General features: G+C 38.5%; 1 protein-coding gene across 2 annotated transcripts in view; it reads left to right on the top strand.

The window, feature by feature from the left end:
- il1rapl2 (interleukin 1 receptor accessory protein-like 2) overlaps positions 1 to 16,565 on the top strand; it is a 150,168-nt gene that overhangs the window by 118,328 nt on the left and 15,275 nt on the right. For both annotated transcript variants that reach the window (XM_044039518.1, XM_044039519.1), the window contains exons 6-8: positions 537 to 669; positions 5,730 to 5,875; positions 16,179 to 16,319. In XM_044039518.1, coding sequence (XP_043895453.1) covers positions 537 to 669; positions 5,730 to 5,875; positions 16,179 to 16,319 — 420 coding nt within the window. The remainder of the gene's footprint in view (positions 1 to 536; positions 670 to 5,729; positions 5,876 to 16,178; positions 16,320 to 16,565) is intronic.

The raw sequence follows: 16,565 nt of genomic DNA, 5'->3' as shown, positions 1-16,565 counted from the left end.
TAAATAATGTTCTGATTCAGAGAAAAATAGACGATAAAAAAATAGACACCAGAGTGATTGACAGCTGGTATCATCCTAGTTTTTCTCAGTCCTGGTCCTGGTCCTATCCTGGTCAGCTCATCATCAAGCTCTGCAACAGCCTCATTGTAACTGATTCCTTTGAATCAGGTGTGTTGGAGCAGGGCAACATCTAAAACATGAAGGATAGTGGCCAGGATTGAGAACCACTGCCAGTGGAGTATTGTTGCAGTTCACATCTATGGACTTTAACATGGTGCTGGTCAAATCATACATCTTGAGGCTTCAAAATAGAGTTCAGATACTTATGGGGGATGTCACATCCGGTTGCCATTTGGGCAAACACATAGAAGACATCTTCCTAGGCAGCAGGCTCAGTCTGTGTCAGTGCTGCTTCCTTATCTAAATGCTTTGTTCTAAGTTGATGTTTTTCCCTTAGCTCGAAGGAATTTGACTGTGAGGTGTGACAGCTTAATTTGTCATTGTGTAACTGTGTTGTGTTGTTTTGTTTGTTTCAGGTATGCCCCTCAGTTTGGACTGCAAGGCTTTCTTTGGCTATAGTGGGGAAAACAGAAGGCCCATCATCTACTGGATGAAAGGGGAGAAGTTTGTTGAAGAACTAGCAGGACACATTAAAGAAAGTGAAGTCAGGTAAACACACACACACACACACACACACGTGCAGCATCGGCAGCAAAGTGATGTCAATGCCATGGTTTATAGTATACACATGATACATGTGCCAGTTTTGTCAAGTTTTTTTTTTTTTAAATCACTTTAGTGAAACAGAGAGTATCAATTACACCCACTCAAGTTTACAGGTCTCTAATGTTAATTAATTTGTGAAAGGACTCGACTCCGGCTGCACTCTTCACACTGTCAGCATCTAATTCATTCACTCTCTTGTGATTTATGACTCACTGAGGCCTCTCTGACACATTTCTTCCCAACTTTCCAAAAGAATTATGAATACTATTAATAAAGTTAAATTGAATTCATTTTCTCTCCGACTGGGACCAATTACGCTGGTCTCTATTGGGAAAAACCTTGATTGTCTTAGAGGGATCAAATATCTTTCGTAACCTGCTGGATCACCTTGGAAACCAGAACTCTCATGTTGTCACACGCTGGGTAAATATGTGAATGATGTTGTTCTTTGTATGCTTTTATTTAGGTCAATTCCGACACCATTCACATCAAGTGTTAATGATTAAGCGAATAAATCATGATGGCCAGCAAAAAAAACCAACAGAGAAACAGGTGGACTCAGCATGTAGTGATGATGATGAGCTGGTTCTCTGTCAGTTCGCTTAATTAAAAGGAAAAGAACAGAAATATCTGGGCTCAGCCAACGCTGTCATGACTGACTTTATCATGTCTGTCAGACAGTTTGAAGATTTAAAGGAAGCTCCAGTCCATTGATGATATGAAAGCTCCATTGACTGGATAAAGGATTGTTAACATACAAATAATTTGGACAAAAAACACATCTGGTGTGCAAAGGCACTTAAAGACCTTAGTACAGCAATTGTATAGTTTTGTCATTTTTATTATTATCACATGATGTATCGGCACCAAGACAAAATCAGTTTAATACAAACCTGGGTTTTTATTTTCTAAGATAAGTGTTGTAAGAAAGTTTACAGTTTGGAAAGATTGGTTGCAATTTTGTGGCATTTAGTTAAATCTAAAATATGATGACATCCATAATGCTACTTTTAACCCCTCATTACATATTAAAACCACAGTTGTGTACTGTAGATCAAAGCTGATGACAAAATGGTATATTGTCTGTATTTATATGTGACCTGCCTTGAATAAACCAACTGTACTTTTGTATACACTTTTGTAGTCTTGATGACCACTCAAAGCTTATTTACGCGACAATATTTGCCTTTCATCCATTCACACCCATTCACTCACACATCTACTATGTGCAGCACATCATCTTTCATTCCCAATGACACATCGGCATGTAGATTAGTGGAGCCGGGAATCAAACCCACAACCTTCAAGTTGAAAGACAACTCACAACGTCTATCTATCCTCACTGTTCTTATTTATTTCATTTCATTACTTTTTACATTTTCATATTACAGTTCCACTTGCACGACATCCCGTAAAAAGATATAGCGTCATAATCTACAAAAGATCATTTTAAAAAGAATTGTTTCATTTCACATGAAGCTCACAATTTTAACCGCATGCATTATCTCCCTCATCAGGATGTGTTTGAAGACTTCACTGCTTGAAAACATTTTAAAATAATTAAAGTTTTGTCCTCGGCTCAGCTCACCAATGATAATGTGAATACTTATTCCTCCCTAAAGAAAAATTCATGTGCATCTCTATCCCCTTGTTTGCCTCACAGCGAGGTCAGAAGTCAGTGTCATCCCAGCAACAGGCAGAGGTTATTCTAGTGACACTCCAGCAGGAGGGCCTCCTGCTGCAACCAAGGTTCTCTACTTGAGAAATAGTCTCTGTCACTGCGAGGCCACTTACTGGCCTCTGAACATGTTCACTCCCTGGAAAATAGCGTTGTAGATAAAGAGAGCAGGACTGTGCATGAGTGTTAGTGTTTAAACTTGAAACTAAGCATGCCCCGTGGTATTAAATTAACCTTTGCCTGATGAGTTCTCAGTCTTTCTGTGCAGTCCTCTGGCCAGCTCTGATCCAATCTCATCATGATCCCAAATTCGTCAATCACAGTACAGCAGACAGACACCTGCTGGGATGCACATTAATCTGTCCATGTTTAGCTCCCTCCACTCAGACTGCTGCTGCACCGTCCTGTGAACTGTGTGCAAAGGTGTCTGTTTGCTTGCGTGATGTGACTACCTGCGATTAACATGGCATGTTTCCCTGCAGTACGTGAGAGATCTGTTCACACTTACCTCATTATTTCACCACATGTGAATTGCAGAGTCACCCACAGATAACCTTTTTCTTTTGAGATTCCACATGAACGTCCAAATAAAGCTCAGTCACAGTACATATGAGCGGTGTCATCGGTTTTACTGCACCTTTCTGCAACTCAGCGATGACAATTCGCACTGCTTTCATGTGCACTGAATTTGCAATTACAATATTTCAACTTGGGTCACGTCTTGCTTCATATATTCACTTTAATGCACCACAGGTCCATAATGTCCATGATGAAAAGAGATGACTTTACCAGTTTCTCATCAGCTGCACAATCCAAACACTTGTCGGAACCTCACTCTTTTTATTTACACTAACTGAAGCTCTTATCTGTGATCACTGACGATTGTTAGTATGATTAATGTGCTCCTTTTTTCCAATTTTCTCAAAGTGCCATTAGTCTGCCGTGGGTGTATTAGTTGAACATGTTCACAGCCGGTTTCACCATGGCAGCAGGGTTCGTTCAGGACTAGAATGCCTTCATTAAAAGATAATTATGATTATAATAATTACATTCAAAGGCATACAAAAACAACAAATTAACAGTTATAAAGAAACTGTGCCACGCAAGAAAAACAAAGCAGCAAGAAGGAAATGAAACAAATGTGAAAAAGACCAGTACAAAGTACCTAAGAGTATACAAGTATCTTACCAGAAAATGACTTTGGTAGAAGTTGTCTTTTGAAAAATATTACTTCAGTAAAAGTCTTAAAGTAAATAACATTTACTGTGCTGAAGTATCAAAATTGATTTTCTGATATTAAATATACTCTAAGATTTAGAAAGTATTAAAAAAGTGAGGAGTAAGGATTGAGCCGTGGTAGCTCAGTGGTAGGGCAAGTTGTCCTTTAATTTGAAGGCTGTGGGTTTAATTCCTGGCTCTGCTCGTCTATATTTGTCCTTGAGTAAGGCCCTTAACCCCATGTTGAAGTGTGTAAATGGGTATGAAACATTTGTGAATGGGTGAATGGCAAAACTATAGTGTAGCGCATCAATACGAGAACATCTCTATATAAAAACAGACAAATAGAGTTAGAGTTAGTGGAGTAAAAGTAAAGTACAGATGTATGAATTTTGTACTTAACTATTTGTACTTTGTTACAACACCGAAACATACATATACTAATATAAACTGTTGAGTGATTGAAGTGAATGTTACCCAAAAGGTGAGTTTTGAGTTTACGTTAAATGTACATGGGGAGAAAGTTATAGACAAAGGGGGCAGCTATGGAAAAGGTTCAGGTTTGGTGTTTGGCCCTGTGGGGGATGAATGAGCCCAGCTCCGGTTTCAAGGTTTCAAGCAGGAGGCAATGATTTTGAAGGCTCTGAGAAGATAGGGAACAAGGAGGGTGTTAAAATTATAAGAGCACCCAACACTCGCCACTGGTGTTAACAATCTGCCACTGATTGGTCGCAATGATTGTCCAAGATAAATGTATAATGTCATTTTGAAAACATACCTTAAAACCCATTTTTACTCTTTGGCTTTTGGCCCAGTATGAGACGTTGATTTGACCTGTTGTTTATTGTTGTTCTTTTATTTGTGTTGTTTTAATATTGTCTACAGCACTTTGTTTCAGCTGTTGTTGTTTTTAGACTGCTCTATAAATAAAGGTGGATTTGTATCTACAACATCCAATACTGAATAGAACAGGACAGATCAGAACACATGAGGAATTACAGAGGAAGAACGAAAGATGACCAAGCACATAACCCTGAGGGACACCTCCAGACACCAGTTCCATACCAGAGGGGCAGGTGCATTAATCCTGTTATACCCACCATCCATTATGTCAAATTAATGCACTGGTTGTAGTCATATGTTCTACACCTTTAACCATGTTTTATTGTACCCAGTTATGTGAAACAGTGAAATACAGCCAGGGATTGTGCATTGTAAGGATGATCAGGAAACATTGTAGAGCCCTGTGGTACCCCATAGCTGCTATTATTGCAACTTTAAAGACAAAAAAGAGAAATAAACAATTGTAAAAAGAAAAAGGTCAAAGTTATTTAAACATGTTTGTTATGTCAAGTCAAACACTCTACATTACTTTTTTGTTCAACTATTTTTTCAGTATTTATTTTACCTTTTCTTTGTGAGGTAATCTTGAGGGTTCTTTTTCTTTTTTAAATAAAATGGATTGTTATTATTATTAAGTTGGAGGATGTTACATTGAGCACTTCAAATGACCTTCGATATTAGTGGTTATATCTAAATCTGACCTTAAATCAAGCTTAAAAGTGAAAGGACTGCCCCAAACATCAGTTCATTCTCCTCCTCCTTGCAGGCATTTAGAGGAGTCTGACCCCACCATAAGGAGAAAGGTTTTTCCAGCTGTTGCAAGTGTTTTCTACATTTGCCTTCGTGTCCCTCTGCCCTCCCTTTTTCACCTGCTTTCTCCTCTGCTCCACACTCGATTACTACACTTCTCTGCTTCCTGTTCACTTCTCTCTTCACTTCTTCCTCACAGGAATTTTAGAGGAGTCATTTGGGAGACTTGCCTCAAACAAATTTGCTGTCCTCCTCATCTCTCATACTTTGCCCTCTATCCCTCCGTATCTCTGTTAATCTCCTCTCTGTTGATTTCTACTTAGTTTTCTGAGAGAGAGAGAGAGAGAGAGAGAGAGAGAGAGAGATGTTCCCCTAATGATTTATATGTGTTTTTCAATGCCTCCTTTTACTTAAAGGTTTTTTTGTTTTGTTTTTTGGTTTTTTTTAAATGATTTAAAGACAAAATTGTTTTTTCCTCTCAGTGACTACTCTTCACTTGTCTTTGTTTGTCTAGGATCTTGAGGGAGCATTTGGGGGAGAAGGAAGTGCAGCTATCCTTAACGTTTGATGCAGTGGAGGAGACAGACCTGGCCAACTACACCTGTTATGTGGAGAACCATATAGGGAGGCGCAGTGGGAGTGCTATACTACAGAAGAAAGGTAGATGATTCTCTCCATTCCCCCTCCTTCCTCGTGATTTCCTCCCTCCTGATTCCGCATGTTTTTCTCCGTTAGTTGGAAATAAACTGCCACAAATTAACCAAAATATTATCATTTTATTTTTGTTCCCTTTTTAAGACGGTGACAGTGGAAATCACAAACAACATGTTAGTCTATATCTGTTTATATGTACAACTAGGAGATACAACGATACGATACGATCACAATCATTCTGATCAAACAATATAGTGAAACACTTAAATAAATCCAGGGATTATGTGAGGCCTAGATTGGAACCCTATGGTACCCCATTGCTGTTTTTAGCAATTTGAAAGAAAAATAAACAATTCTAAACAGAGGAAGAGCAAAAGCAAATGCACCATGTTACATATCAGGACAGCCAAAAAATATAGCTTAGCGTTGCATAGCTCAGTTAAATATACCTATTAATACAAATAAAACTGGCACATTGTATATTGTCTCTTCGTCCTGGACACAGTGTAAAATGTAAACATATGTCAGTGGCCTGCATCACATTTTACATGTAGTTACTTAACTTTAAAAGGCTTGTCACATCATAAAGTAATCTGTATTCAAAGCTTCCATAGTGTGTTCTCCCAAAAGAAGTGGTTTATTTGTTTAGTCTGGCTCACTAAACATAAAACTGCATCTGCTCTGGTTACCTGGGACATATCCCCTCTCTTTTAATGGCTCTGTTAACAAGGAATATCCCTCCAGCTCTGGAATTTATGCCACTTTTTATGGCCCAGTAAATATTTGTGGATGTGAACAGCTTCCAAGATAATTAAGGTATTAACTGTGCTTTCATTGTGAATTGTTGAAGATGTAAAGGGTCTTCCTTAAATTCAATCATTAGATACCTGCTCCCGAAAAGCTATGTGTCATTTATATAATGTCTGACGGCATACTCGAAAATTCAAGTTCCACTCCCTTCCACCAGACATCTGCAAATCCTGTCTCTTTAAACTGGCAAATTCACATTGATTTTTATCCTCTCAAATCCTCTTGGTTATAATTGTTTTACACACTGTCACTTGTTTTATTTTTGATTCATTTCATTGTTTTAATGTTTATTTCAGTTCAGTGTTTTGAAATGCCTAAAATAAAATTATTATTATTATTATTATTATTAAGTTGGAGGATGTGCTGAGCAGGTCAATTGACTATATGCACGTCACTTGCACGTCACTTGCATCTTCTGCTAAAATATAAGGCAGCTCCTTTACTTCTGGTCATTTGTCGCTAAGGGGAATCTTAGACTTTTTAAGGAAACATTAGCAATAATCATTTCTGATATAGATCATTACATTGAGAGCACTGCTGCATCTCTCTGTGCACAAATTCCAATTATTTTTTACGAAATACTTTTGCAAACATCGACTGTAACTGTTCTGTGCATCGCTGGCTGATAGGTTATTGTAAATAGTCAAACTGGCTTTTTGAAAACCCGAAAATGACCGTCGTTTTAATGACCATTGTTAGCCACATTACTTTTAATTAAGTAATTAGTTATAGTTACTTCTCCCAAATAGTAACCGAGTTACTGCATTCTAAGTGTAAGTTTTTACCAGGCCAAATAACTATTGTGTTACTTTTTATTCATTTTCAAATGCGATATAAGATAAGATGAATTTGGATCCTCACCATTGAAAATTGTATTCACTGTATATTCAATTATTTATAATAACACTGAATATTAAATATATTTAGTGAATGAAACTTAATAGAATAAATTATTAACAGAGGACTTTGTACACTAATCTCTCAACTCTACACTATTTTAATGTTGATTTGAGACAATGTAATACTTTTTTTATTATCTTTACTTTGTTTTTAGTAGTAGAACAATGCACAGATGTTTTGATATATACATTCTTGCCTTTTATCTCAGTGAGGGAAAAAGTAATATCTGTATTTCCTGTCTGGAATTTCCTGTCTGTTTGAAAATGCTAGTATTCGCTGGGCTCGCCATCGTTGTGTGTGACTCTTGGTTGTTTGTGTGTGCATCTGTGTTTTTGTGTGAACGCCAATCATCATTACTAAAGTGGTTGTCCCGCCCCCATCAGCCTGGTCGGACGAAAAAAGTTTCACTGAGCTTAAACGCACCACATTTTATTGTCAGTAACGGTAACAGAGTTGTAACGACTGAGACAGTGATGAGATTACCCCGTTACTGAAAAAATAACGCTGCTGTTAATGCCATTTATGAAGAGCGTTATTCCCATTACATTACAAAAACATTTAGTGCAGTCCTGTTGTAACTTGCTTTGTATCTGATTATCAGAGAAAACAGTCATGTAATAGTCAGAGGCCATGGCTCAGAGAAAGACAGAACCGAGCACAATTATAAGAAAGAGACTGGAAAACAGAATTGGAAGAGGACAACAATTGTCCCTGTCACTTCAAATTCCATTGGAAAAGAGAGTCACTTGACTAGAAACTATATGAAATAAGTGTATGTAATGCAGAAAAGCGAGGGTGAAAAGAAAGAAATAATGGAGATGAAAATGGAGACGTAGAGTAGATGCATGTAGAGAAGTAAAGACTGGGAGGGTGAGGGCTGTGTGAGAGAATCAGGAGAGACAAAGTGAAGAGGAAATAAAGGAGAAAGAGAGAAGGGGACTAAAAACAGGTCTTTTTTTCTCTCTCCATCTGACTCCTGCTGAGTGCCTTGGGTGTCAAATCCATCTTACTATACTTAACTAGCACCCCAGGGACTCACACACAGGAACAAACGCACACTCAAAGAATCACACAGAGTCACACATTCATAGGCCATGAGGATGAGAATCCTGGGCTCGCCAGTCTTAATACATTAATTACCAGGATGAATTCATGAATAGGTGTGCCTACAAGTGCTTATGTGTGTATTTGCATACAATGCTTTACAGGATTTTTACCATACTTTAACAGCTTCGAAGTTGCTGTGATGGTTAAATGACTTGTTGCATGCAGATTGGGGGATTGTCTCCTCTCCCCTTACCGTATATTAGTGGAAAACCAGCCTTGCAAGATCAGGGCTGATGACCCAGAATCCTCAGAATCATTAGGACTCACAAGAAACACAAATTGCCTCAAGGCACTACACACACCCCCTAGCCAGGTATAGGCTATAAGATCAAGTCAGCAGTAGCTTTTTTGTAGACGTTCATCATGGCAGAGCAACTCATTTCCTGAAAATGGATGCTGACTGGCATGGACGAGGCTCCACGGCTTGTGTTCACCAGCTCTGTTGAAAACAAATGCACGAGTACAGGAGAGTAGAAGAGAGTGTCAACATTAGCTTTTACGTCAGTGAGGATAAAGTGGTAGACAATGGATGGATGTGATAAAATAAATGTGTACTCTTTTACTGTAGGGGAGCTCTGTAGAGAAAAAGGCGGAAAAGCAAAAAAGTGACCAGACTTGCGAAGTTCCACGTTAAACCCATAATGACTTTGCCTGTAATTACCATATTCTGCATATGTGTGATCAGACCTGTCTGATGCAGAAGCACATAGTGTCTCGTGAGAGGCATTTAGTGTAATGTGATTGTATGAAAGCATGGGCCCGTATTACCATTCATACATGTAGGATCCAAGATATACATTATGAATTGGATGAGCAGTTATCTGCAGAACTGCTGTATGAGCCTCAAATGTGATGACCCAAAGGTTATCGTATATGGAACTTGTTCCAGATGAGTTCTTATGTTTCATGTGCATTTATTCTGCTGCAATGAATTAATGCTAATTTAAAGGTGATATCCACAGTATATTGTTCTGTAATCAATGTGACTGGAAACAAGTGATGGTGGACGTTCCTTGCCAAGACCTTTAACCATCATCTATTGTAAAATCACATAGTCCACACATCCTACACATGAGGGTTGCAGGGCTGCTCATGCCAAGCCCACCTGACAAAGGCAGGGTACAGCCCCTCCCCCCCAACACACACACACACACACACGGAGAACATGTAAACTCTGCACAGAAAGGTCCAGACTGGGAAGCAGACCAGCAACGTCTTGTTGTGAGGCACCAGTGCTAGCCACATGTGCCGCTGTGTGGCCTTTGCAATCACTTTTCCAGACATGTTTTATTTTTGAGGTCTGATCTTGAGGCAGCAAAGAAGTGTAGCTGTGGATAAGTGGGTAATCAGGTTCCAACTGAATGTTGAGTCTTCTAGTCATGCCAATGTTTCTACGGGCACTTAGCCCCAAATTGCACCTGGTGGTTGTGTTGGCAGTATGTGAATGGTGTGTAAAATGAATGCTACACCTGGCAAATAGTGATTACCCAGCTCACCTAGCTTTTAAGTGGAATGGGAGTTAACACTGTGATTGATTTATTCTATGTTACACCCAAACTACAGCGATTATGATCTAAGTGTCTGACACTGAAATAGTTTTTTCCGCCATTAAACCAGCAAAAGTTGATTTGGAAATGTGCTAATTAAACGTGTTGCATGTGCTTTAGTCCATGTGATTAGAAATGACCGAGATCTTAATCTTAAACGCTGCAATGTCATTTTTTGAATATGAACGATTGTCCATTACATTCAAGTCATTGCCAACATAACATGTCTCACAGTATAGCAGTATTTTGAATCTTGTGTTCCTACAACATTCCCACACTCCACTCAGGAAGAGAAACTAATAAACTAATGGATTTGAAGCAGAAGCACAACAGTGGCCTTGCACTAGTAAAGTGAGATGGCTGCATCAGGGTGGAGTAGGACTGAAAATGCTAAGAAGTGCACCAACAAGAAATGTTTCAGAAGTGGATTCTGCTAGAAGAACTGAAAGTTCAGCAGGTTGAATTACTGACTAATAATTACTCAAGAAAGGAAGTGTTTTAGATACAATATTGTTCTGATCATATTCTACAGACTGAAGAAAACATCTTTGTTTCTCACAGATCTGCACAAATATCACTCGTCACTAATCATTTGAAATATGTGATTCAAATGAAAAATAACCATTCCTCTGATATCGCAAATCATATTGCAATCACAATTTTATTCAAAATAATAGTAATTTCTATATTTATTCAAAATCGTTCAGCCCTAATCTAGTATAGGCTACTTTCTGAGTCGTTATTCAGGCTAACTATCCAGAAGACTGTTCTGGTGCCTCCTGACCTGAAGGTTAAAATTACTGCTGTGTTTCCATCATGGTACAGTACGGTACGGTTTGAAAGGGTAAATCCCGAGAAAAGAGAACGCAGCTTCCTGCTTGGTTTGTGACCGTTTGTCTCAACAAGACGTCAAGAGAATAGCCAAAGTGGCATTTTCTGTGGCCCAACCAGTTTATTCTGGTACTCCAAGGGAAGCGTGCCAAAAAAAACGGTAGGGACGGGTTATTTTGGTACTATTCCTATAATGGAAACGTAAAAAGAACTCCACTCAATGGAAACACGGCTTAATAGAGTCAGTTTAAGGTTGTGAACGCAACACGAGCGCGTAAACAAAGCACAAGTTAGCACAAGTTATCAAAGCTTGATTTCATGCACTGAGTGCGTGTGATTGAATTAGGGTGTGCTCTCACCCTGCACTGACCCAAGGTAATAGGTTAATGCATCATTGTTGCACAGATGCACAAACACACACACAAACACACACACATCCACTTATTGTAACTGACAGAGCAGAAAGCACTACTCTCAGCCACCATGATGAGAGTCTTACAAGAATGGAAAATGGAGGGAAAGCGCTGACAGGAGAAAGAAGGGATTGAGCAAAAATGACAAGCAGAAGGCGTGACTTTCACTCAAGAGCTTTTGAGTCACCGTTGGCTGCCATGAGTTTAGACTATATGTATCTGGAAGAAGAAAATCCACTTTGGGGCAATACGGTGTGGACTGATTGAGAACTGCAGACAAATGTTGGTTTTCACTAATGATATCCTGCTATTTCCCAATACGTTTGAAAATGAACCTCGAGATTTACTCTAGAAAATGCAAAACAAGCTATTTTGTCTCTGGCTCATTGTGGATACAATCAATTTACTACATTCTGGTGGGAATCCATTTCTAGGTGCAGTCTGCCTGTGAAAGAAACTGTTGGTTTTCCAATCGAATGTATCACGTATGTTGTGTTTCCATTCACTGCTGTGTTGTGAATATCGGGTGTTATGGTTTACCATGATAAGCAGTAGGTGGCGCTGAAGTCCAGGTCACCACAGAAGGGACATCTTTGTTGCTGTTTATTTGCGTCGCGCACTAAGTCGAGGATTGTTGTCGTTTCCACACATTCCTCCTCTTGCCTGACATTTTTCCAGCGCAGTAAATGTAGACGTTTAACACAGAATGTGTTACTGTTACACTTCATCACATTTACCTTTTTATTCATACACTACCTTTTCCACCTCCCTCAAGCCTAAAAAACCTATGCAATATTTCAAGAGTTCTTGCTTGTTGTCTGTGTCTCCGTTCAGTTGTATTCATGCATTCATCCCATAATATGAAATATGTAATAACTCTAATGATGTCAATTGTGGTTGTTTGGACTAAAAAGAGAGAAAAGCCTGTAATCCAGAACTATTGGATTACAGGTCTAATGAAGAATGACACGTAGTACTGTGGTAACACTGTTCTACACATGTCAGTGTACCAGTTTAAATCTGCAGTGTGGGGAGTTACTTTATGTTCTAGCTTCACTTATTAATGTCAGGAAGTCTTTGGTTATCTATCACTTAAGACCACCACTTGTCAAATATGTCTCTTTTCAGTCCCCTTTTCAATGAAGTTCAACACAAAACTACTGCATTATTCAAAAAAACTGAAAAATACATGGTTATGTATTACATTTAGTTTATTTCAAATGATTTTTAGGCCCATTTTTTAAATATGAGAGTGAACTAAACTCAGTAATGCTTTAAAGGAAACTGTCAAGAGATTCTTCTTTATGATTGGTGACCAACCAAGATTAAAACTTTTTTCTTTTTCTTTTTAGTATTATACAATCTCATCAGCATGACGAAGATTTGTGTCCACTTCAGTCTTGACTGGTGGCTTTTAGAGGAGCTACAAGTCTAAGTATTTCATTATCCCATGGAGAGGTTTTTGATTTACTCTGAGTTAATGTTATTTTGACAGAATATGCTGATTAAGAATGGAAATGAAAGAATAAAAATGAAAACCTTAAAGAAAGAGGAAAACGTTGTGGCTGTGGATATTTAACAAAGAGTCAATGTTGGTTGTGAAGAAAGGGGGAAAAAATGCACATGACAGGAAGAAAGGTTTTGGACATTAATTAGATTTCTCTCCATGCAAAGCCATCACCGGTCATATCTAACAAGTAAAATCCAACAGATTTTTTTTAAATTCTGCTTCTTCTTTTACTGTGCACTGATATAAAGAAATGGCAGCAAGTGACTCATTACTGGTAGGAAAATATCTGAGGAAGAAAGATGAAGTGATGATGGAGGGAAGGTGGAGAACTGAGAGAAGAAAATACAGGTGTTGGAATGCATGGATGAGGCAAGGACATGAGGAGGCCTCTAAATGTGTCGCATTACGAATGGAAGTCATTTAAATGTATTGATTGATTTATTTCATTATTTACATCTTTCCTTATGGACCACCATCTCCTACCACTCCTGTATAACCCTCGCTCTGTCACTGTCCCACCTCCTTCCATCACTGTGTATACATGGAGAGTAGAGCTGGAGAGACGTCTACTGGTGAAATGTGGTAACTGCAGTTATATCATACTTGTGGAACTATAGTTGTAAACATTACAATGAATGCAAAGAAAAGCAGAATTAACTATATCCTCATATAAGCTGCACCTTTTACATTTGGCCCTTAAATCTGTCTCCACTCTGCAGTTTCTTAATATTTTAAAGAGCTCTTTCTCCTCCTGACGTTGACATTTAATGTTGCCATTCAGAAGGTTTGTTAGTGAAAGAAGACGGCAACATTAATATGTGCAACATATATTATAAAACACAGAAAGCTTGTCGCTTGAAAATTAATGAATTTATCTTCATAAAACACATAATGAAGCTTTATTTTTATTTGACAGTCCATAATGTTGCAGGTTTTATCATCTGTCGTGTGCTATAACAGATATTTTCAGGTTTATTGCCAGGTGAAGAAAGACGGATAAATAATATAAGGGCAATTAAAAAAAAAGGAGTATGTCATGAGTCATGAATCATGAGTGTGATTCAAAACAGAAATCAGTGCAACATGAAAACTCAGGCAGGGAAACAATTTGACATTTATCCTGCAGTATCAAATGTACTCCCCTTACTGTCATGATTCATATTGAAGTGCTTTAAATAGAGCTCACGTTGACCAGCTACAAAAACAAGCAATTACATTTTAATGCATGAATAATAAAATATATTGACACAGGCTATTCTGATGTGCAAGGTGTAGCTTTAATCTTGCCACTTTAAGGACACTGTACTTAATAGGCTTTAATGGTTTTACATTGTTCTTAATAAGTCTTACATCACTGCCTGTATCAAGGCTCCCACACAACAGACCCTTTTTCAACATTGTACTTATTACAGCTCTATGTTATTAAAATTGAGCTCATAATTGAAAGTCTCTGTGGTCACAAAATGCTCTTTCACAGTAACAACTCTGTGAAAGAGCAAAAAAACAGCGAAGAATGAATGTTCAAACCGTGGGAACAGGCTGTCACACAGGCATAAAACTGACAAGAGAACAAAGAAAATAACTGATTCTAATGCACCTCGAGTTTTATTCCAGTTTAATGCTTAACAGGGAAATAAAGAGCCCAGCCTTTATGTGGCCGCGAGAAGAAACTTATTGTATCCAGAGTGAAAGCACTGAGTGTGGTGATACTGAACTTGGATTAAAGGTACTAGCTTTAAAACTTATATCTAAAGAGATCTAGATGTGTTCAATTGTTGTTATTTGTCCTGTTAAGCAGCCGTTTAGTTTGCTTATGCCTTGGGCTGGCTTTTATGTTGAACACTGAAATGTAACTGTAACAAACTGACATCCTCTGTGCAAATCTTCTCCACTGTCTTCCTCTGGTGTTCTTCACTTCACTGTTGTGATATAACCCTTATACAGGCTGAAGTGAAGGGGTGCGCATAACGTGTTTAAAAAATGTAAATCTCACCGGGTAATTACAGAATTCTCAGCACCTTGCATAATAACCCCTGACAGTTCAGAGCAGGTGACTATAGGCGCTGCTTTGCTCCCAGGTGGCAGCACAAAGTTGCTGAGTGCTGATTTCCAGTTTTGATGACACACTGGTTACAGTCTGACCTCGGGGTCAGTGAGAACTCTGCGAAAAACTATTCCAGAGGAGAACATGACAACTCATACTCTAAAATGATAATCATTGGAGGAGCTATTGCACTGTTTTTAGATTGTGTTCTTCACAACACTGCTGTTCTCTCTGTGTGTGTGAGTGTGTCTTAGGTATTTACTGCTTTTATGAGAACCTATATTTGTTCATATAGGGACTTGTGTCCAGTATGTAAATTAAAACATGTTTTTAGTTAGAAAATAGCTTTGTGTGTGTGTTTGTGACTGTGTTCATGAAGCTTGGATTCCTACTGAAGATCTACTGAATATGGGATATCTGACTGGTGACTGACTATAGCTGCTATTTTTTAATTCATTGGCAAGTAGCCCTGAACTCAGCTTCCATCATTGTGCAAATAGATATCTTGCAGATGAACCACATGGCGATACAGTGTCTAGAATTGTTGCCTCACAGCAGGAAGTTCTTCCTGTGTGCACATGGTTTGTCTCTGGATACTCCGGCTTCCTCCCAGAGTCTGACTAGGGATTAGGTTCATTGGACACGTTGAATTGACTGTTTGTGTGAATGTTTGTCTCTGTGTGTTGGACATGTGATGGACTGATGACCTGTCCAGGGTATACCCTGCCTTTCGCTTCATGTCAGCTGGGATTGGCTCCAGCTCCTCTGTGACCCTCATGTGGAGGATAAAGCTGTAGAAGATGGATGGATGAATGGATGAATGTCCTGCAGGCATCATTATACACATGTGCAGTGTGAACTCAAGCATGACAATATTACTCCAACAGTCTTTTCCTTGAAGAGATGGAACAGGTTAATGTACAAATGACTGTGATGTTATCAAGTTGAAGAGCTCAGTAAAGGAGACATACACTGCTCTTTATTGTAAGTGGCATGGTTTGCATTTTAGCCTTGTCTAAGTCCAGCCTTGTCTTGTCCTGAATGAAAAATAAAGCATTGTCATGGAGGGTGAAATAGGTGAGGTACTTGTGTGTATTGATACAAATCTAATTCTCCTTTTTTTCCCCTGACTCCACTTTGACTGTAGACATGTATCGCCTGGAGCTGGCTGGTGGTCTCGGCGTCATATTGCTGCTGCTGGGCATCCTGACGGCACTTTATAAATGCTACAACCTGGAGATCATGCTCTGCTACAGGAGACACTTTGGAAGTGATGAAACTGAGGATGGTACGAACCAGTCACATGTGTCACTGAGTGAAAGAATTATGGTTCATTCATAATGATAATGTGTTATATATAAAAAGCACAAACGTTACTCAGCAGTTACATGTAATAAACTCCACACTGATGCTGTGAATCTTTATTTGAAAGCTCCACAAAAAATCAATGTGAGTGTATATTTTACTCCATCATAAAAATTACAACTTACTTTAATTGACTGACAACTTAAAATACTTGTTTTTATTAAATATT

This window comes from Solea senegalensis, linkage group LG12 (assembly GCF_019176455.1).
Source record: "Solea senegalensis isolate Sse05_10M linkage group LG12, IFAPA_SoseM_1, whole genome shotgun sequence".
Taxonomy (NCBI): Eukaryota; Metazoa; Chordata; class Actinopteri; order Pleuronectiformes; family Soleidae; genus Solea; species Solea senegalensis.
Note: the sequence above shows the minus strand (reverse complement) of the source record. Positions and strands in the feature narration are given on the sequence as shown.